Source organism: Eleutherodactylus coqui, chromosome 3 (genome assembly GCF_035609145.1).
Source record: "Eleutherodactylus coqui strain aEleCoq1 chromosome 3, aEleCoq1.hap1, whole genome shotgun sequence".
Lineage (NCBI taxonomy): Eukaryota > Metazoa > Chordata > Amphibia > Anura > Eleutherodactylidae > Eleutherodactylus > Eleutherodactylus coqui.
The window spans coordinates 260,641,116-260,665,425 of NC_089839.1; the positions used below are offsets into that span (position 1 = coordinate 260,641,116).

Sequence of the window (24,310 nt, forward strand, 5' to 3'; positions counted from 1 at the left end):
AAATGGAGGAGTAAGACCCTAAGCCCTGATGGTAGACTAGGGCATATGAGGTTGTCAAGATCAGCCCTGATTATATAGTGATCGGAGTAAAGCGCCCCTAGGTGGGGTAGGTAACCCTTTAGTCCACTCATATGTAAGGGGAGGAATAGAATAATTAGTATATTTACATACAATCGTCAATACGTGTTCAGAACAACTCATCGGGACTCTAATTTGGGACACATAGGGATAAAAATACATGATGGTGCTTTCATACAAATTGGATGTAACTATGTTTAACAAGCTCAGAGTATTTCACAAGGGCAGAGGAAAGCGCCCCCGTCGTCATGAGGACCGCCAGTCATGTTGGCCCTGACTATATGATCTCACTCCACAGGATTCGGATTGGGCCCGTAATGACGCCCAACACTGCGTCACAAAGGGGCTGGAGCAAGGAGCGACATATTTCTTCCTGTGTCTTCACATCAGTAAGGCGTACGGTTCAGACCCTGGTTGCATGATGACGTAACACACTTGCCATCATCACTTTAACTCTGCTTAGCAACAGATTGAGGAGTTCAGAATTCCACATCTGATGTCATATAAGCGACCCCCACATTTTAGAGCAAAATTGTACATGCAAATATCAGTTCCAATAAGTCCTCCTCTCAGACAGTCCCATTGCCTCAGTAATTTCCCATGCGGTGGTTGTTCATGTTGCAGTAATCTGGTTTGTGGTGACAGTTTTTGCCATCCACGTACAGGGAAGGTCTTTGGAACATCTATGGCCCTCGCCTCCCTCGCATCGTAATACCACAGATGGAGCAATTCTTGCTTGGAGTTTTGACCAGTTATGGTTGCTTTTTGGTTCCCGGTTTGAATAATCTTTACTCTGTCAAGGAAAGACTGTGTGACCCGATGGATAACAGGATTTATTTTTTGATGAGTTATTTAATCTGAGATATAACCCCCCAAATCTGTTTTTGGTGATGTTTGACATGACCTAAGAGTTATTGACCTATTTTTGATAGCATGTTTTGTCAATCACAGGTGATGTAGCAATAAAAACTGTAAAGTGCATAGCCTTGTGGTATGGGTCTTATTGAATGCTTACATTTGTGAGTATATATATATAAATAACAGTGTTCCAACTTCTGTTAGCCGCTATATATTTATATTTTTTAGGCTAGGTTCACACAGGGCAGATTTGCCGCAGAATTTCCCTGCGGATTTTCGCCATGGAAAATCCGCCTGCAGCTGCTAATCCCGGAATTAGCCAGCCATGTGGACGAAATTTGTCAAAAATCTTGTCCACACAGGGCAGACAGTCCATCGCAGCAAAGCCGACGCTGCGGCGCGGATTCCAGGGACGCAGCATGTCATATATTTTTTTTCCATTGTGGCCTCGCTCCTCTCTATGGGAGAGCTGGTCGCAACAAAAAAGTATGCGGCGAAGCTGCTCCAAAACCCGTGGCTGAGTGCTGTGGGCTTTGAAGGTGCGCTTATCCCGTGGAAATCAAGCATTGTTTTCACTGCAGCAAAACCGCGAGATTTCCGCTGTGAAAGCGACCCGTGGGAACCCAGCACTACAGGTGACCACGGGCTGCGGATTTTCTCTGCAACGTGTGGATGGAATTGCCATCTGTAATGCTTGTACTGTAAATGCTGCAGATTTTGTCATCCCACTTTGGAAAATCCATAGCACTTCCGACTTGTGTGAACGTACGCATAAAGTAACAAAGTTTTTGCACCCACCTCCCAGTGCTTGGATGACGGAGTTGTTGCCTTAGTATGTGTATACTGTATGCCATGTGTTTGATGCCAGCCACCCACCAGTTACTTGGCAGCAGGTCTGTCTCCTTTTTCGTGATTTTATCAGAAACCAACTTAGAGTTTCGACTATGAATTTAAGCCCCACATACAAAACCAATTCTATAACTCCTTAGGTGGTATTCATTTAATTGTGTAACCATAGGAACAGAAGAAACATGGGCAATATGAAGACGTGGTACATACTAAATATGCAATCTTAAGATTCTTTGGTTGCTGCTGCTTCTTCCTGCAAAACATTATGCCAAGCGATATTTCCCTTGGACCCACAAATGGCTTGCAGTGGCCCATAATGCAAAGTGCTATACTGTATTAAATCTTATCACACAGAGCTGTTCCTAGCATTCACAGATATGTTTCCAGTCAAAGGAAGGAAGGAGGGGTATGAAGAACACTCGGTGCAGCAGCTGAGTTGTCATAGTCGATGCCGAGCACATTTGTAAACTTAGTTTTCAAGAGCTTTACCCTAGAAAATTGACTTAAATGCAGAGATAAAGCTTCCCCGGGGACAGCGGAAATAAGCTGAAAGTGGTCTGTAGTGTCTAATAGTGATTGAATTGTTGCTGTGTGATTGGGAAGATCTTCACTAAAACAGAACAGCAGATTTTGGTCCAGGAAAATCCCTGATGTTTATATGCAGAATCCGTAGCGAACTCCCTTATGGCTTTGCAGAAAACATATTTTAATCTGTGTTCAAATGTTGCATATTGATGCAATTTAGCATTTACCATGTACTATACTCTGCGCTGAGTACTGCAAGCTTAAGGTACCTTCACACGGAGCAATTATCGTACAGGTACCAAAATACATAACCCAACGGGATCATCTAGTTAGTAGGTAGTATTTACCCCCCCGCTCTAGCTTGAAGGTTTTCAGGTGCTCAGGCTGACTGCGAGGCAAACGGCTTAGGTTGCCTGTCCACGGGCGGGTTTTCATTGCGTTCCCCGCAGCGATAATCCCGCAGGGAACGCAGTGAAAGCCCTTCATAGCAACACTATGGAGAGCGCTTCCCCTCTGTCCACGAGCGGAGAATCATTGCGATTCTCCGCTGCGGCTGGCAAATTGCTGCATGCTGCGATTCTCCGCGGTCAGCCTGTCAGATAGGCTGACCGGCGGCGATCTGGCTGCCGACTCCTGCTCCCAGGCGGTGGCTCCCACGGCGGATCTACCGCAACGCCCGTGGACAGGAAGCCTTAACCCCTTAAGGACATGGCCTATTTTGGGCTTAAGGACGCATAAATTTTTGGCGGATTTCCATCTCCATTTTTCAAAAGCCATAACTTTTTTACTTTTGTGTCGACGCGGCCATATAAGGGCTGGTTTTTTACGTGGTGAACTGTATACAGTTTTTGATGGTGCCATTTTTGGGTTCATAGACTATATTGTAAAACTTTTATTATTATTTTTTAAGAAAACAGGGAGAGAAAACGCATCAATTCTGCCAGAGATTTTCGTTAGTTTTTTTTAATCATGCAGCATAAATGATACAATCCATTTTTTCTGTGGGCCAGTATGTTTACAACAATACCAAAATTCTTGTATTTTGGGTTTTTCCCCCCCACTTTTCTGCAATAAAAACCCATTTTTTGGAAATCTTTTTTTCTAAATCGCTGCATTCAAAGCCCTATAACTTTTTTAATTTTCTATGTACGGAGCTTTGTGAGTGTTTTTTTTGAGAGACGAGCTGTAGTTTTTATTGGTACCATTTTGGGGAACATATGGCTTTTTTGATCACTTTTATTGCATTTTTTGGGAGGCATTTTGCCTCTGTTTTTTAGCGGTTTTTTTTTTAATGCTTTTTGCCATGCAGAATAAAATGCATGTTCAACTTATTGTACACGTCGTTACGGATACGTCGATACCAAATATGTGGGATTTAATTTTTTTTTACCTTTTTTAATGCTACTATGAGTAAAGGCACCTAAAAAGGTTTTTCTTTCCTTTTTTTTTTACATTTTTCTTTTTTGTAAATTTTTATTATCTTTTTATTTTCTTTTTCTTACACTATTTGTATCCCTCTGGGGGACTTAAAGCACAGCACTGATGATCGCTGTGGTAAGGCATGGCAGGACTTCTGTCCTGCCATGCCTTACCACAGCGATCATCAGGACTTCTGTCCTGCCATGCCTTATCACTTATACAGCAATCACAGGCTCTGGCAATACAGGACGCGGGTATCTGGCGTCCTGTTGTCATGGCAACTAGCCGGGCTCTCTGCGATTATATCGCAAGAGCCCAGCAACTTCACAAAGGGAGCGCGCTCCCTCTGTGAACCCTTCCCATGCCGTGATCTACATAGATTGCAGCAGGGAAGGGGTTGACAGCGGGGGGCACATCCCCGATGCCCCCCCCCCCCCCGCTGTTGCAGCAGGAGGCCGGCTATCAGTGTCAGCCGACTCCCGCTGCCAGATAGCGCGAGATCTGTCATGATAAGGGTATGCATTTTGCGGAAAAGTACTCCGCTCCCATGACGTACCCTTATGTCATGGGGAGGGAAGGGGTTAAATTGCAAAAAAAAAGGAGAAAAGTCGGCTCCTTAAAAACACTTTCTTTCATTCCAAAATAAATTCATAAAATTATAAATGGTAGACACCTTGCATCACCATGTGCATGCTCAGACGCGTTTTGAAAGACACTTCTTTCTTGATCGCGGTGATCAAGAAAGAAGTCTCTTCCAAATTGGTCTGAGGGTGGATGTGGTGATGCACAATGCCTAACATTTGTAATTTTATGGGGTTTTTTTGGAAGAAGTGTTTTTATAAGGAACCGACTTTTCTCCTTTCTGGTACAGGTAATCGCTCAGAGTAGTCATTGAAGCGTACAAACGACAGTCGCTCCTTTGCTTTTGCACAGATTGATGATTGTTTGCTGAGATACTGTTTATAGAGGGGATCTCCAAAGTTAGGAATGTCTGAGACTTCACACCAGACGACAAGTTTTTTTGGTGATATGAAGCAAAACGACTAGCAATCTATTGCTCTTTGCCTTGTCAATGGCCAGCTTTATGCTGAATGACTGAATTCTATGAATTTACTCTTTCTAGTGATTATTCGGTCAGTAGTCCTCCTGTGTAAATGCATCTTTGTTCCATTAACTTCAATTAAATAGGCTCAAGAAGGGAGATATCCATTGCTGGTATTGTGAATTGAATGTATAGCGTGATATCTAAAAAGGAGAGGAGTGTGTGTTTTTTCTAATTAGTAGACTATTAACAAGGTTTGCAGGACCTTTGTTACATCATATAAAAATGTGGGAGGTACATCATATACACATGTGGGAGGTCAGCTCTTTGAACGCTTCATTTGAACTATCCTGAGGATAAAGCCGAATATATGTCCATCCAGTTCAGCCCATTACTCTCTCAATGTTGATTCAGAGGAAGGCAAAAAAGAAAAAACAATGAGGTAGAAACCAATTTTCCTCATTTAAGAGGAAAAAAAAAATCATTCCCGACTCCAATCTGGCAATCTGAACAATCCCCAGATCACCCACCATGCTGAAGTTAACATATAATATTGTATCACTCAAAAAAGGTGTCCAGGCTCCTCTTGTACTTTTTAGCGAGCTTGTCATAACCAAATGCTCAAGCAAAGAGTTCCACAGTCTCACTGCTCTTACAGTAAAGAACCCCCTTCTATGTTGGTGTAGAAACCTTCTTTCCTCTAGACATAGAGGATGCCCCCTTGTTAGTCACAGTCCTGGGTATAATTAGATTATAGGAAAGATCTCTGAATTGTCCCTGGGTATATTTATACATAGTTATTAGGTCGCCCCGCAGTTATTGTTTTTCTAAACTAACAATTTTGATAACCTCTCTGGGTATTGTAGGCCACCCATTATATTTATTACTTTAGTTGCTGCCTTTGTACCTGTTCAAGCTCTGATATGTCCTTCTTGAGTACCGGTACCCAAAACTATACACAATGTTCCATGTGTGGTCTGACCAGTGACTTGTAAAGAGGAAGAACAATGTTCTCGTCGTGTGCCCAATGACCTCTTTTGATGCACCCCATGATCCTATTTGCCTTGGCAGCAGCAGCTGCCTGACACTGGTTGCTCCAGTTTAGCTTACAGTTAACTAAAATCCCAAGTCCTTTACCATGTCAGTGTTAGGGCTCTTTTACACGAGCACATGTATTCACGCATGAATGGATGATTTTCCGCGATTAAGTCCCGTGCTTAATTAGCGTTTTCTCATCCATGCACATGACCTGGTGCAAGGTTTTTAGCAAAAAAAAAAAAAAAAAATACGTTGCACCCCGGAAAGCCCTCGCTCAGCATAAATTCTCAGAATGACTCTCAATGACTACATAGCAGCACCTGTAAGCTTTTCACACCATTGGACGCTGCTAAAATGCCTCCCACTTCCTTTTTTTTCCCCCAGCTCCCATAGGAGTCTATGGGCACCACCAGCGTAGATAAGGCAAAAGACAGAACCAGAACTATCTTTTTACCCTCCGTATATTCGCCAGTGTGTATTTCGGTTGCGTATTTTTCATGCTGCAATATTTTTACGCGCTGTATATTCGCCCATGAGAACGAATGCATTGGAAACCAAAGCCTCAGATGATTGTGTATATTAGTCGGACATGAAAACGCGGCCAATATACGCTGTGTGAATAAAGTCTTACCCAGTGGTTTCCCATTTAGTGTGTAATGGTGACATGTATTTCCTCTGATAAATGTAAGGTTCTGCTCATGGACAGTGCTAAACCTCATTTGCCACTTTTTGGCCCAAGCCCTCAACTTATCCAGATCCTCTTGCAACCACCTTATGTCCCCTTTTGTCTTAATTTCTTTGCATATTTGTGTGTCTTCTGCAAATATAATTAACTGTGCAATCCTTCTACTAGGCCATTAACCCTTTCCAATACACTGTCTGACATCTTCCTACATTCTGATTAAAGCTTGTACAGCTCCACTGTCAGAAGACGTCCAACAGGATATTCTTACCTTCTATTGCCAGCCAGTCTGCTGTCAGAGCCTCTCTGGCGCTCGCACACACTGGTTTTAGCCAGCAGATGGCACTGTTGTATACTAGCAAATAGAGAAAGCCTTTTAGGAAACTCTGAATTCAAAAGTCCAGATACAGAAGATGCAGTAGCTCTCCCCGATCTAGTCTAGAACTTACCTCCTCGTAGAAGCTGATCAGGTTGGTTGGAGAAGAGCGACCCTTCACAAACCAATGCTGATAGAGTTTTACGGCCATTTTCCTTAAGGTCCTCCAGGATAGCATCTCTTAGAAACCCTTTAAACATTTTACCCACAAAAAGAAGCCCATTTTACCCTTTTAAGAAGCCCACCATTGTTTTTTATCAATCATCCCACTAACCTCATAAAAAACAACTCCAACAACTTAAGCATTACAAACTCTTTACCCAATTATTTTTTCAGGATTGAATCTGTTCCTGTTTGCACGCCATCCTGTATCATGCCTCTGTCCTTGGCAGAAACCATTGTCAGGGCACGCTGGCACAGCCTAACATGTAAGGCTAATACTACATTTCCCAAGTAAGGAGCCGCTGTCCGCTGATGGGACAGTGACGACAGGTCAGTGGAAAAAAAACAAAAACCAAGATGGTTCTGTTCAGTATGGAGAGCAGCATAGGCAGCTGGAAATGGGTCCCTTTAGGAGAGGATGACCACTTCCAAATACAGATACCCCAAACAAAGAATTCCCAATGTGACAGAACAGACATGAAAAAGCACCAGGCAGCTTTTGTTAATTTATCAATAATAGTGTGCCTGCAGTAAAGTATACACTTCTTAGAATGCAAATAAATCACCAGAGCTAACTGCAGACACCGAGCCATCAGGGAATGCTAAGGGATACAAGATTTTAAGCCTGAAGAATTCCAAATGCAGGTTTGAATTATAATGTGCTGCAATACAAGCTATAACTCAGAATTAGACCAATATAATTGAAATAAAAGCGCTTTGCTAAAATTATACAACCTTTTAAAATGACAATATTTATATATAAAGCTGCAAAACCCCCGAAACAACTGTCTGTGTATGGATTCTGGCTTGGTTTTCAATTCCCAATCATTACTCTACAGACCTGTATAAAGGGTCAAGCATTGATTAGAAGGAATGCCGCCATCCAATAGGTGGCGCTGCAGAGGTATTGCTCAATCTTACTTATTTGCATATACTTTCAAAGCACATCTGTAGTTTCAGGTGACTTCTGAGAATAAACTGTCGTGTATACGCAAGGAGCAGAACTATGTCTGGCCATTAAAGGACTTGTAGCCTGCATTTGTCACCAATTTCTCACTCTGCAGGCTGTATTCTCTTACTCTCCATTTTCCCTGAGAAAGCAGGTCGAGACTAGCTGCTATGATGGCTCTACACACTGCACACAGTGAAGAGCTGTGCCTGCTCTCCTCATGCCCACGGCCGTGACAGACTCTGCCAGCAGAATATCGCAGCGGCGTTCGACACGGCGCCCCCCAAAGACCCCATACTTACCTCTTTAGATCCGCCGTGCGCATCCTATCTGGCTAACCCGTGCGCATTCACAGTGTAGTGCATGACATGCCGGCAGTCAGGGATGAGGTGTAATCACGCGATACTTCTGCTGTGCTCACAGTGGAAGTATCGCGTGACGGACGGCTTTCATTGACTACAATAGAAGCCAGCCGAGCGTTTTCCTGCGACAATTAGAGCATGCCGCGGGTTCTTTCACGCTGCCGAATTCCACAGTGTGAAGATTGAGCTATTGGGTTCGGTAGAACCTAATAGCTGTAAGATAATGCCGCGGGAATTAGGACTTATACATCATGGAATATATTATAAAGAAGAACTGAGCAGTGAAGATGTGATTCCAATATATGTGAGGCAGTAAAACACTTATTAGTTGCAGTAGCTGTGTGTCTCTATAGTTATCTATCACTCCGCTTCTCTACTTCTATAGGCAGCATGTAAATCTATCAGTGAATTGTTAGTCCATCTTGTTTACCAAGAGGGATTTAGCAGCGATGTCATAGTGATTGAACAGGAAGATAAGGTTGGGAGCTAAAGAAGCTTACAAAGTGGAGAAAAAGACATTTTTATATGATACACTACCAGTCTAAAGAACTCCAGGTTTTTCCAGTTATTTGTGACATCAACACAGTTCAAGTCCAGGAAATAACCGGAAGTGGCTCAAAGGTTCATAAGTAAAAAATATTACTACATTTGAATTTGAAAAGCAACAATAGTTTGAATTTTTGTTTTTAACTAGAGGGCTTTTTCAGGGAACACATCAAGGAGAGCAGCTCTGCAGCACAGAAAGCAAAAATGTTTATGCAAACTATTCCAACAGGTGGCTCAACATTTGTAGATTACTTTAAAACCCTCTGATTCTATAGAACCAGTGTTGGAACAGGTTGCATTACAACACCCTCTAAGGCAGGATTTGGATTGTTTTGCTCATCAGGATAGAGCACATTGCTATCATAATGGTACGAAAAAGGCAATTATCACCATTAAAAGTGAAGGTCTGTCCTACAGAGAAATTGCCAAGAAAGCCAAGGTGGCAGTCAGTATAGTTTCCTATACCATCAAAAGACACTTGGAAACTGGAGGAAACTGAGAGGGAGAGGTCTGGAAGACCGAAGGTCACTATAAAATCAAATGACAAGTTTTGAAGAGTCAACATTTTGCATCATTAATGCGGGAAAACATGATCAGGTTTCCATCTCAACTGTGAGGAGAAGAAATGTCTGCAGGTGTGACAGGTAGAATATCAGTAAGAAACCACTGCCAAGAATGCAAAAAAAAAAAAAAGACTTGCCTGGTTCAAGCAACACCTCCAGTGGACTACGGAAGAGTGGAAGAAGGGCTTATGAACTCTTTGGTGCATAATGCAGGATTTTTATACCCCATCAAGCAGGTGAAAGGATGGTTCTCGAATGTGTGACACCAACTGTTAAACATGGAGGAGAAGGAGTGATGGTCTGGGGCTCTTTTACCTGGATCCAGAGTTGGCAACTTGCACAAGGGGATTGGACAAAAAGCATTTTAATACACCTTGCAATACCCTCCGGTGTACGCCTAGTTGGTCCATGGTTCATATTACAGCAAGACAATGATCCAAAATATACTTTTGGGTTATGTTAGAAGTACTTAGGATGACAAGAAGGGGCTGGTAGGCTTCAAAGATTGGATTGGCTTGCACAGTCTTCAGACTTAAACCCCATTGAGCTTGTTTGGGATGACGAGGACAGAAGAGTGAAACGAAGACCGGCTGCACACGACCGGGTCGGATTCCAGATGCCGGATTCCACAGCAGAATCTGACCCTGTGCTGGGCCGGTGACCCCGTGTACCTGCCTTCTTCGCTTCTTATCTGTGCTGTGTATGGTTCGTACTGCTTGCTGTCGGACATACGTAGTACAGATTTTCCCGCACAGTCACTAGGCGATGACGCAGAATCCGCGACTTGTCCACAAATGTTAATTGCGGATATGCCACAGGACAGACTGCTTCCATTGACTTCAAAGGAAGCCATCCATGCGGACACCGCACCAAAATAGAGCATGTTGCAATTGATTTCCTCTCGTTTGCAGGAAAAAGTGCTTTTTCACAGCATGCTATGGAAGGTATTTGCTCCAGAACTTGGAGGCGGATGCCGGCTCCGGATTCCACAATACATATATGCCAGTGTGCAGCCAGCCTTAAGCAACCTACAAGTTGCTACATTTGTGGGAACGGCAACAATGTTGGGAAGACATTTCTGAACAATATCTGAACGCAATGCCCCATTGTGTAAAGCTGTTATAACACCTAGAGGTAGAGCCACTTTGAAAAGTGAGAACTCTAGATTTAATTTGGTAAAACAAAGTTAATCCATTATATCTGTTCATTTTAATTTATTTGTCCTATGCATTAATTTCAAAGTACACTTGAGTCATTAATCCATGTAAATATTAATTTTAAAAAAAAAGGGAGTTTTCTAAAACAGTGTATAAGGTTTCTTACAGCTGCCTGTACTATTGGTTCATAGAAAATAAAGTGACCATTTAAAAGGGTTGTCTGAGATAGTTTTAAAAGTTTTGCTAGTAGAGAGAGTAGCTGTGAAACAGCACTGCCCACAGACAGAAGAGCTCTGCAGGGCTCGAACTCACCTCTGGACACCCAAGAAAGCAGCTAGGATCAAAACAGATTTGCATGTGTATTTTTTTCTAATGAGGTAGACTATTAATCAGGTTTGCAGGACGTTGGTTACTTATACACACATGTAGAGATCAGCCCTTTGAACTCTTCATTTGAATATCCTAAGGATAGACTGATGAACCCCCTTTAAAGTAGACCTCCGGTGGTTTTCTTTCAGCCATCCGACAACCCTCATAAAAACAACTCCAATAAACTAACAACAAGTTCTTTACCCAATTATTTCGCAGCCTCAAACTGCTGACAAACCCCCGTTAACGCTGATCCATGCCACTTGTCCTCTGAGGTTTTATTACATGATTCAGAAATGATTTACCTTCCCACCTCAAATGATCTCTCAGCCTGAATCTTACCAGCTTACATAACCCACACATAAAATCTATATATTAACCATAGTAAAAACCAAAAATAATTAGGCACAATGTGAACAATGTATTAAGTACTCTGTTAATGATCCACATTTTAATGGCATGTTATTGTTTCGTTATGCTCTGAACAATAGTGTGCAAATTCATCCATGCTAACTTATCAGTAAACGATCTCCATTTTTAATTCCATATTTGAAAACAGCAGCTTTTATTGAACCACGCTATGGCAGGAGTGGTCTTTTGGCCGGCGTTCTTAAAAAAAAATAGAATATAGTTAATGTTCTATAAAAACGCCTTGAGTTACACCATCAGAAGGAGGAGGCAAATTTCACAGCATTGTAACATCCTGAATGTAGTAAATAAGACATGACCATATGAATGACGAGTCGTTGCCAATATTTTAGGCAATATAAGTGCATATCACATGCTACCAGTCACTTTGGAGCAAGAATCAATGAGTCGACACTTCATGTCAATGACAGGTTGACCAGAAAAATCGAATGCCAGTTTCAAAATTGACACATGAATGGCTTAATGAAGAAATACTATTTTTCGCATCGTCACCAGATTTAAGGAGGGGAAGGTATTAGAAGAAAAAAAAACAAAAAGAAAAAAAAAAATGTTACAAAATAGTAACATAACTTTACAGCACACACAGCAGTTGCTGTTGTATGGGAGTGGAAACCTTTTATGAATCGTTAGTATGTGAGATCTTTTTCCATAAAAGAGCTTTTAAGTTGTTTAGAATTAATGAATGTTGCATCTCCATGTTCTTGGTAGCAGCTTTCAGGGCAATACAGGAGTAGATTTGTTTCTCGAGTTCCTCTCTGATTTCGGAAGGACTCCCTCGAAATAGGTAGTCCTTCACTAACAGACATATTTTCGCTAGATTTGGTTGGCTTACATCTGCGGTACATTTCTTTTTTCTTTGGTCACACACAGTGCTGCAGTCAGTACCATAAACACAGTCAGAGTCCAATTCACACGGTCGGTCTTTGATCACGTCCTTCAAGTGCATCTCTGGAACAACGTTCCTCATGTCCACCACTTTCAAGTCATACTTGTCGTTATAACCAAAGTTTTTGGCACTTGTGTCACACATAAGAAAATTTCCATAAGGTCCATGAAAAATATCCTCTACAAATTCGAGAAGACCTATCACTATCTTAGCCTTCCTAGGCCAGGATGGGGTGAACCACTGGTCCATCCGCTTTCGCAGTCCTTGCGGAACAAATATTTCAAAGATCCATGGTAGACTTATTCCATAGAGCGAGGTGTATGGCACACGTTCGGTTATGTATAGATCTCCACAGAACCCCAGTAATTTTGGGGTGTGTTCTTTGTCTTGAAGGATTACCATCAGCAAAAACTCATTGAGTTGTAGAAGTGCCCATGCTGATTTGGCCTCAGGAAGAGACACGTGGCCGTCTTTATTACCATCGGCAGCTGCTAAGATGAGGTTTACTAGCTCACGGAGATTACCTTGGTCACCTAATTTAGTCTGAAACAGATACAAAAAGGAAAGAAGTTTACTTTAAATAATGGAAAACAAGCATTTCTTTAAAAGTGAAAATACCAAATAAGTATACTCCTGGGCACCGGAATGCGTCAGCAGCATCAGAAAATAAATATCTGTAGCTTTATATAGCACGAAATTAGGAATGCTCATAGGATAAAGAAATGCATGAAAACATTTTTTTGTGTAGGTGAATAACTGCAGTTCTAATGGAGTCCTTCAGAGCACAGGGGAAATTATCAGGTTTTCAAATGCAGTACATTTTAGAAACCTCGGCGCGCTCTTATCAGTAGTTCAATAAGAACAAGAAAAAAACCCAAAGCTCATAGGATTTGCTTTATTCAGTGTAAACAACAGGAGTCAGTCACTGCGATCACTTGGGAGCACTTTAGAGCTTTACCGGCAGTATCTACTAGCAAGCCAGTAAAATAACTTCAAATTGAACCATGTTAACAGCTTTTAACTTTTTTTTGGTTCGGCTATGATCTTGCTTACAATCAGCCCTCTCCCCCTCCAACCCAAGGAAGACCAAGTGGCCCCCAAAAATGCCTTCGATAAGAGAATCAAACAGTCAATAAGATTTCATGTTAATGTCCCTGTAATGAAGCAGGAAGAAGGCTGAAAAGAATGTGTAGAAATTAGTAAAATTGGGTGTAACTGTCCATAATTTCCTCCCAAAAAGGTTGCACAGATGAGCAGCTCGAGAAGATAGGACGACTGGTACCTTCGACAGCATTGCAAAGGGATGGTGGGCATTATGATGTGTAATTTGGCTGGGTTCCACACCAAGAGAATTTTATAGCATGCCTTCTGTAGGTAACTGGAGATGGAAGAGCAGTAGGCTAAGTGATAGCATAGCTGTTTGGATTTCAGAAAAAGACCCCCAGTTATACGGGAACGGGGCAAGGGCTGGAGGAGACATCAACATGGCTTTAACTGATAAGGTAGGTGTCACCGCTCTTTTGTCAGAACATAATACCTATAGGGGAGTGTGGGCATTTGTTAAGGGATTGAGTTAATTTGCCCTTCAAAAGCAGAGGGGATATGGCAACGAGTCCAGAGAGAGCAAAGAGTCGTTCGAGTGATCATGTGAATTGCATGAGAAGCCACTGTTGGAAAATGGGGTTCATTTTGCTTGAAGTGAAAGCAAGGTTTTTCATGACTGAGAACATTAAAGGCAATACTTTTATTGACTAGCCTGTAATATTTTGCTATTTTGAGCTCTCCATCTGTCATGTCCTATTTAGGTAATGCGGAGGTCTTCATATGTAGCAGAGGTGTGTTCATAGCAGCTACGCCTTTTGTCAAGGCTGTGGTAAAAACTCACTTTTATTGCAGAGACTAAAGGCCCATTTACACCAGCCAATGATCGCTAAAAGATCGCTCAAATGACAGTTTGAGTGATCATTTTGCATAAACTTTTAAGTAGCTACTCAGCTACTTAAGAGAAATTAAGTGTGCAAATGAAACCTTAGCTGAATGCAGTTATTAGCCTGAGGGCTATTATCTGCGCTCAGATCCTTTGTTCTCCAGCGGGAAACAATGCTAATCAGCACTCCTCGTGGAGAACTGCTGATAGGGCTGAAGGACGATTTTTAGGTTGGACTGAATTTAAGGATCAGCTAGCAGTGCACAAAAAAAGTGCACAATGGGTGCACATTTAGACGCAACGATTATCGCTAAAACGATCGCTGATTAGCTGTTTTTTAGCGATCATCGGCTGGTGTAAATGGGCCTTAATACCCTAAAAGGCACAGAGAGCTCCACCAACTGCAAACTGGGAAATCCTTGCACTCGGCTACACCAGTGCAGCTGAGCAACACCACATGGACTGTTCATACTGCAACCTACTAAGGACTGCATTTTGAATCAAACTACATATAATACTTATAAGAAAAACTGTTACATTTTTGTATCTTTTGCATTGCATCATACTTCTAAAATAAACAATTACAATAAACTAGAAGCAATCCCAGCTTTAACCAGGTTAAGAAAAACACTGGACCGCTGACTGAAGTGGTTGGGACTTGCACACATTTTCTTGAATTTAAAAATTATAGAACTTTAAGGGTTTGGGAACATTTAAAAAAAAAACCCAAGTACCAGCCATCCAACAGGGACCTAAAACATGTTTGTAAGAACATCTCATTTAGCTGTATGACTTCAAATGTGAATATTCAAAAGATGCAATTTACTTTTAGAATGTACCTCCCTTCCCGTAGCAATCCCTGCTCTCCAGGTGTAATTTAGTGGGTGGTCTGTATTGGATTCCATGCAGTTAGGTTCTTGAATAGACCTCTGGTGCAGTAAGAGAAATGACTGCCTCAATCAGCTGCCACTATAGGGGATCACAGTACTCCGCAGCTAGAATTGCTCTATAGCTGTTTTTAGCAAACCATGTTATTGAAAAGAATTCAAAATTGATCTACAAGTCGCAAGTCTGATATAGTAAGAGGAGATTAAAATACATGAGTTATTTACTACATAGGGGGTAAAGGAAAGGAGGTTTATTTCTGTTGTACTGTATGTTGTACATGAACAAGGGCAGAGACACATCGAGCAGCGGGGCATTATGATAAGGGCAAGGGGAGAATAATGGAATCAGGAGTATTTTATCGTTTTGATTGCGAATAGAAAACTCTAGAAAAAGCCATTTTTACTTTAAACATTTATACATTATCTTATATCCTTCTAAAAAAAGGACAGATTGGACTACACCTAAGCAGGTAGCACAGGGAACGTATGAAAACAGAAGATTTCTTAACACTGAACGGTGTCCATAAGATGCTTCCCCATGTGTGGCCAGCTTTTAGCATCATGTCACATTTACAAGGTCTCATGGCGCGACAGCGAGGTTGACGTCACTATGTCAGCCCCAGCCCGGGGAGTCCTCATACCAATGCATCCTCACGGTCATTCCAACATTTGATGCTAACAGGGATACTTCTCCTCCTGCATGTGGCCAGATTGGTTGACTGAGAGGTGGGACAATGCAGTCAACCAATGAGCATTAGTCTGTGTATACTTATTCTGGCTCCTCCTCACAGAGGGCACCAGTTATCTGCTCTGGGACTTCCTGTCATATAGACTCCTGTCTGACTCAGCTGTAAACTCTTCAGGCCCTTTTACATGGAATGATTATTCTTCAAATGAGTGAAAATTAATGATAATCGTTCAAAAAGCGACCGATTTATCGTTCATCATTGTTCATTCTATGCAGGCATAAAAATTTGAGATGAGCGAGCATACTCATTAAGGGACAATAGTCGAGCGAGTATCATCCTTTTTGAGTACCTCCCTGCTAGTCAGAAAAGATTCGGGTGCTGGCGGGGGAGAGCGGGGTTGAACCGGGGGGATGGGGTGGGGGGTGGAGATCTCTCTTCCCCCCCTGCTCACTCCCGCAACCCACCGCTCACCCCCCGCTGGCACCCAAATTTTTTCTGATGAGCAGGCAGGTACTCGAAAAGGACAATACTCGCTCGAGTATTGTCCCTTAACGACTATGCTCGCTCATCTCTAATAAAAATCATAGACGCGTTCACTAGTCTTTCGGTTGAAACCCCGATTCTGCTCCTGACCTGCGTCTCAGTTAAAGACAAATAAATGAATTATCAAATTATCTGTGGCCTAGTGGCCTGTTCCTTGCACTAGTGGTTGTATATTCTTTAAAGGAAAATTCCGCTGGTGCAAGCACCGAGTCATAACTGACCCCTAGTATGTAGTCACAGCATGACGTTTTCTTGGGAGGCTGTCTGTGTGGAGTGGTTTGCCATTGCCTTACCCAGTCATCTTTACCCCTCAGCAAGCTGGGTACTCATTTTACCGACCTCAGAAAAATGGAAGGCTGAGTCATTCTTGAGCCGGCTACCTAAACCAATCGGGGATTGAACAGAGAACCTCCAGGTCATGAGCGAGAGCTTAGGACTGCATTTATGCTACCTTAACACTCCATGCCACACAGGGCTCTAAAACATTATCTATCTGTCCTTGCAAGATGCTACCAACACGGCCTCCACGGACGCAACACCAGGAAACATAGCGGAGGTTTATAAATTCAACCATGTAAGATTTGGGGAAAATATTCTATAACCAGCGGTGCAGTTCAGACAGCAATTATGGCTCTAGTTCTAGTTATGAAGCAATCATGATGGCTGTATGGGAATGACTAGCTTGCTCGATCTCTGAAGAAGAAGCTTATCCTGACACATATTAAGAGCATTAAAGTACCTAAAAGGTGGGCAGTATACTGCAGAGCAGCTACTATACTGTGATCAATTATACGTATTTTACCCGTGAACTGCACCCTCTGATCGACTTTATCTTCCAGTCACATGCATGAGCCACAGATCTGTGCCGGCTCTGGCATTGTAAGGCTCTGTTCACATGCGTTCAGGGCATCCGTCACAGATTCGGAAAAACTAGTGCTGCATACAATGCTATATTGGCCCATCAAGAACAGACAACTTGGTGAGCCCCATTATAAGTCAATAGGATCCATTGGGCGCTGCTGGTATCTGTTGTACAACTAATTTGACACAATATTGAACGCACATGTGAACAGAGCTGTCAATGAATGTGGTTTTCAGTTCCAATGACCTAGGAAAAGCCATTATAAGTCGGTGGTGTCGTAGCCTGAGGGACCACTGTTGGATGGATGAGCAATAATTCCATTACATAAAGGCTACAGTTCTGTATGTTCCAGACACCAACATTAAGTACCTTGCTTTTACTGCCGACTTTAGAGCTAAGATAAGCCCAATTATCTTTCTATAATATTTATGTTCGACACAATGATATAATGTAGTCTTTAACAAAATAGATGCAGATCCATCACATAATTGATTCCAAAGAACTCCATTAAATCATATCCTCTCTTTATCTTTCCCCCATCTGCATCTATAGCTGTACATAAATTTGGGACATGAAAGAATAGCAACAAATATCACTAAATGCTGAAAGCGCGGCCTTGCTGAAAATAAGATTATTGATGGTATTGATTTATGTCAGCCCGATTACTAAACAGTTCTAAAGACTGAGCCCATCAATAATGTGCTGCTTCTATTACAGAATAGCTCTCATGCTTCAAAACCAAAGCCGCCTTGTTAACAGGACTGAGAACAGATTCACGACAGATGAGTATTATTTTGACAAAGCCATCACCAGATAGGCAAAAAGGTGTAACTAATTATTGAGGAAAAAAATAATTATTTCGATTATGAGGTTTTGAGACAAATGCACTGAAAATACAGATGTATGAAAAATACCTAATAGGCGAAAGCAGTGGGGGCTAGTTATGATCACTGCTCCCCCAAAACTGCAGTTAGCATACAGTAAGCGGCTTCTACTTAATGATTAGATTGGTCAGCTGAGTACTGCAATGTAAGGGAATCCTTTCCAATGCCCTTTCTACTGGAAAATTAGCATCCCTCCCTGTGTTGCTGGCAGGGGAATGAGATAAGCAGGTATAATATTCTGCTGTACGAAAAAAGCTACGGAACTGCAGGGAGTGAGGAGGAGGCAGAGGATGGCGATGCTTAGGTTCTGCTCTCATTAAATATTTTCTTTACATTTCGCATATCAGCCGGGAAAGCTAAGTCAAACCTAACCAACGGGAGTCAAAAAAAAAAAAAAGAAAAAAAAAAAAAAAAAAGTGTGCTTTTGGTCAGCAGCCTTTTTTTTCTTATACTACGCACTTTCCTACACTTTGGGCCATAATAAAAAAATCTATATAATAATTATATCTATATATTACACATCTATTTTAAACTTTTTTTTATATGCACCCTTTCTAAAAATAAAAAACAAGCACCTAAAAGTTGTCAATTTGTTGCAAAACCCAACATGCAGTTACATCTCAGATAGATATGCTAATGCTTAGAGTTGTGGCATCATTAGATGAACGGTCTTGCCACCCGAGGCCTTAAAAGTGGTTTCACCTTTGGCCCATAAAAAGGCTCTCAGAGGTTCCTTGTGTGTAGTGGACCTTTTTTTCGCTTGTGTAGGGCTTGTTGACCACTAGACGCCTTTATGATGCAAAGAGATCCAGAAATAGGTGGCACCATACATACAGGCCCTTGTGTCTATCAGAACCATTTCCAGGCACTTTGCTTTAGGAAATTTGGTCTCACAGCACCCACCCATCGTTCCCTTTATTTGCAGTGGTGTAACGTCATGAACGACGAAACAAGACTGCTACGCAGTGAAACCAGTTTGTCTTCAGCGAATATTCGAAGTTTAGTTTGGGCACTGACAATGACCATGTTAGTGTCTGGAGACCTATTGGTGAGCACCTCAATCCTGCCTTTGCTGTGGAGCGGCACACTGTCTCCTGCTGGTGTGATGGTCTGGGGGGCCCATCGCATACGACAAGCAGTCACCCCCCTAGTAGTAGTACGAGGGACAATGACAGCTCTGTAATATGTTCAGGACATCCTGCAGCCACGTGTTCCCCTCATGGCGGCTTCCAAGAGGCATTTCCCATCAGGATGATGCTCGGCCACAAACACAAGGGGGTCATAGGAGCCTTTACAACATTGTCACACTTCCATGGTTGCCCGGTCATCAGATTCATCACTAATAGAATATGTATATAACCATCTGAGACACCAACTTCACCAGCCTACGAGTTTACACAATCTAGAGGCTCAGTGTTAAAAAAAATTGTAGATTAATTTATCAGTTAATTGTTTTTCTATTAGATTGTAGACTAGAAAGATATAGCATGATGCTAGTGTAAGTAGTGAAGGGGTAAACGAAACCTTTTCTATACCAGGGATAAAAACAGACCAAAGATAAGACAGTCTCTCAGACTGCCTCCCTTGCTTTCCTTTTCACTGAATTCATAACACTTTCATTGTATGTTATAGTTACACGTTAAAAGGTTTAACTTATGTTAATACATGATAGGGTACAACTAAAACGTTTCTTATTAATCTTGGAGGTATGTACTTTTCCTGTGATGTCATTTATGGTATATAAACCACATACACCTTAGAATAAATTAGAAATCATTTGATACCGCAACAAGGCTGGTGTAATTTGTATTTCTCCTGGGTCCCAGACTTTCTGCACGAGATCTGGGACTGTCTTCTCCTTGATGAACACAAATTCTCCTTACACTCAGTTACATCAAATGTAGACCGCAGGATACTATACAGAACCTGTATACCTCCATGCCTGCAGGGTACGTATGTATGTACATATATGTGTATGTGTATAAACGCATAAATACATACATTTTTTTTGGCTAGGTTTGAGGCAGATGTCAGGCGATGTCTCCATCTCACATGCCAAATATATAAGAAAAATGAAATGTGAACAGAAACTAATACTGATTTCTATGTCAGCACTTCTGCTGTAGATTCCACAAAAACAGGCAATGACAGAAGACAGACCCAACTTTATAATTTGTAGTCCCACAAAAGGATAGGTTACAAGTGTCTGATAGGTGGGGTCTAACTACTGGGACTCCCACCAATCATGAGAATGGGGGAAGGGGCTTCCAGGTTTCGCCATATGAATACACTGGTGGTCCCCTGTGAGCACTACTTTTCCATTCATTTCTTTGGGCTGTTCGGAGACAGCAGGGCGCTTGTACTGCAAAAAGATTTCTCTCTTTTTTTTTTTTTAAAGTAGGGTGAAATAGAAAAAAAATGCAACTGCTGTATAGTTTATTGACTCCCACTTTTAAAGGATACACAGATTATCTGAAATATTATATATTGGTAAAGTGGATGGATCATGGATTCAGGCAGCATTTACCTACTATCTGCATTGACATATGATGGAGGAGTGAAGCAACTATACCTACACTATCAAATGTGGCACAAAGTCAGTAGTACAATTATTTGTAATGATCCATCTGGAAAAACACATATCAGGTACTTACTTTAAAAAGATTATGTACCATCTCTTTGAACTTTTGGACGGTGGTACCTCTTGTTGGCTTGTCAAATAGTACAATTTCCTTTCTTGGCTCCAATTCCGTTCCAAAATCAAGATGTAGCGTATTCTCCATTTGACATTTTATTACCCCTTCCAGGTTGCCCCAGACTCCCAGGTACATCTGAAAAGCACAACATTTTTAGACCTCGATCCTTCTTTTTACTATTAGTGCATCTCTACACTATGAATGGTAAGAATATAAAAACAGGACAGGAAACAGACTGTTGTGTGGCCAGGAGTCAACCAGGCAAAACACTGACCCAAATATGCCAATTATCACATAGGCGTGCTGCAAGCACCAAAAATGAGCCAATTTATATTCCAAAATACTTTTGCACCACAAATTAATTTTGCTTTATGCATTTATTAAAAATAAATGAACCGCCTAATTACTGTTTTTAACACACAAAATGAGGCAAAAACATAAAGGAAACCCTATGCATGTAGTTTATTTTGCGCCACAAAAGGCGCCAGTTCTACATAATACTATTATTTGCTTCAAAATTGCACCAGTTTGCATTTGGAAATATGTTTTGCTGCAAAACTTGTACTCAGCATCATACACTAACATAAAATAATTGATGAACATTCAAAATAATGAAAATAGAGCAAAAAAATAGGGACAAAAGCAAGAAAAAATCCCAATACTTATCCATGTAGTTGGATTTGTGCCAAAAAAAAGCGCCAAAAGGAGGTGTCAAAAATTTGCGCCAATTGCCTCTTCATTTACACCAACTTTCACTAGGCTTTTATTGGAGGCAGTTTTCACTGACACTTTCTTGTAGTGCTTCATAAACCTGTCATAAAGATAAAGAGAAGCTTGCCACGCCCACTTTCGGGAAACTGGCGGGCTTGTTGGGTTTTTTCCTTTTTGGCGCAAACCATTAGTAAATTTATCTAAAACTCTGTGAGCCTTAATTCTGGTGCAGTTTTAGACAAATCTGTTGGAAATACATTCATAAATAAGGAACATTGTGTCCAAAACTGTGCAAATAAACTCGTAACTTGCATTTATCACATCTGTGGGTTTGTATTTTGGTTAACTATTAAACCAAGAAAGAAGGATTGCCAAGTGGAAAGCCTGGCATAAAAAGGAGGAAAAAACAAGACGCACAATAAATCTGCAAAGCTCCCTAAAGCGGGGGCTTTTTCCAAGCCAGGTAAGATAATTTTGCAGCCATCTTTAATGCAGTCGCTGGACAAATTTTCCAATGACCCCAAATTTTATTTAATTTTTCAGGGCATCCCTGGAAATATATAAGTTAGCTCATTCAGGGGATGCTGCATTATTGACCACTTTGATCCAGGCAGCCCTAGGATGCTTCCAATTGAGTAAAGTTAGTTTCTTTGCATAGAAAAACAAAAATGTGTACAGGGTGCGGGTCACCACATTCCCCCAAAATACAAACCTTGGGATACACGATTCGTGGTGTCCTTAAATGAGACTATGAATTCAAGAAAATCTCACCGGTAGTCCAGCAAAGCGTTACATTCCCAAAACATATGCATAACCATGTCTGCATTAGTTAAGCATTGTGGGTAGTTTGCTAAGGGGGACAGACATATAATATGTAAATGAGAGGGGGGTGTAATAAACTCTGAGTATAAATTTACTTTGAATCAATTTATCCCCAACAGAGCCAGCCTTGTCTTCGGCTGTCAACGCACTCCTTTACCTAGTTCCCGGCGGCCTGTACTGAGCGCAGCCTCCACATCACCTGACCAGCAGTGCTGCTGTCACTGGAGGCGGCCGGGAGAAGGAGTGGACTGACATCCAAAGACTTCAGGGGTGAACTCTGTACCTCCTGAAATCAGCTGCGGGTAAGCGGCTGATTTCGAGTCAAAATCTGCAGTAGTGGTTCGGATGCGGAAATGTTGCGGCAATGTTTCCACTGCAGACCTTCTGCAGCATTTCCACTCCGTGAAAACACACCAATAATGTGATATTATAGAATTACTGTATTTTTTTCTTTAGAATTGAGGACACGGAAGATAATTCTCCAGGGGGTTATTTTTTTTATTTTTTTATTTCTGTAACTCTGTTGTTAGCCATTTAGTCGTTCACGACTCTCACGGGCCCTAAAGGCGAGTTCCTTCCATGTTTTTCAGTTTTGCACTGCTTGTTTCAGCTGTGAGATATCCATGCCAGTATCGGCTTTGACAATACCAGCCATCGTGTTCTTTGACGGACGGGTGGTCTGTTGTTACTGATCTGTCCAAGCATAGATTTTTCTAGCGGACTCTGCTCACATTACATGGCCAAAATTCGTGAGTCTGAGTCTGGTCATCTGTAACTCTTCCACTAGGTTTTAGACAGAAGTGACATGCAGATGCCTTCTGCATATTTGTATCTGCAATGGACATATGTTCAGGCTACTTTACTTACACTTCAATGATCTAAAAATAAGCAGGACAAGCCATGCTCTCCCGAGAGGGGTCGTTTTCTTATGACTAAACCTAAGGGAGGACCAATCCAGATGTTGCTGATTCTAAGCATCTTGGGAGACTGTTCGACAGCAGATGGGTTGTTGACAATTATTCAGTCTGGTAATCCAAAATTTACATATGCTACCCTATTAGCACGATACATAATAAATATTACCTGGTTGTTTGGCTTCGTCGACAAACATTTTCCAAAATAAATGGTTTCCTTAGAGCAGAGACCTTCACAGGCTGATCCGTCAATAATCCCCTTCCGATATTTGTCGCACTGGAAGAGGCAGAATGAGAGCAATTCGGTATTGTACAGTATTATACTTTACACATCCTCCAATCCCAATTATCCCAATTACATTATATGTTACTGTCATAAATCAGGACAGCAATTTGGCTCTCTTCTAATCTTTAATTAATACATTATCTAGTTGAGGATATTGATATTAAAGACAGACAATCTAAAAAGAGTAATTCACGCATTTCTGTATGTGTCTTGTGCTGATCCTGGTTTACAGCCTATGTTGTAGCCGAAACCCAGGGCGTTGCAGTGATCGCAGTCGCAACTGTGCCCAATGGCCACTCCGCTACATAAGGAAATAGCAGTGAGTGTGACATCACTATTATCCCAGTGCCGTAACATCACGGTATTACCTGTGTCTTACTCACTGTGTGCAGATTTTAATTATGACGTACTTAGGATTGCTATTCTTTGATATGACTGTGGTCCATAACCATTTGCTGTGATATCACTATGGTGGGTATCCCTGATCTTTGACATCAGTATATACATTATTCTCATATTTTCTCAAGACACTGTACAATAAACCTTTTCCTATGACATTCAGTGTTTATCTCTGCACTGTGTGACATCACTATGCATATCACTGCACTGTGTGACATCACTATGCATATCACTGCGCTGTGTGACATCACTATGCATATCACTGCGCTGTGTGACATCACTATGCATATCACTGCACTGTGTGACATCACTATGCATATCACTGCACTGTGTGACATAACTATGCATATCACTGCACTGTGTGACATAACTATGCATATCACTGCACTGTGTGACATCA

The 24,310-nt window shown here is 41.6% G+C and overlaps 1 protein-coding gene across 1 annotated transcript in view; it reads right to left on the minus strand.

The window, feature by feature from the left end:
• Nucleotides 1-11,399: 11,399 nt before the first annotated feature.
• Nucleotides 11,400-24,310, minus strand: part of DIPK1A (divergent protein kinase domain 1A) — a 132,830-nt gene continuing 119,919 nt past the window's right edge. The window contains exons 4-6 of the mRNA XM_066597355.1: nucleotides 23,395-23,502; nucleotides 20,737-20,913; nucleotides 11,400-12,833 (exon numbers count right to left, since the gene is read on the minus strand). Coding sequence (XP_066453452.1) covers nucleotides 12,021-12,833; nucleotides 20,737-20,913; nucleotides 23,395-23,502 — 1,098 coding nt within the window. The 3' untranslated portion in view covers nucleotides 11,400-12,020. The remainder of the gene's footprint in view (nucleotides 12,834-20,736; nucleotides 20,914-23,394; nucleotides 23,503-24,310) is intronic.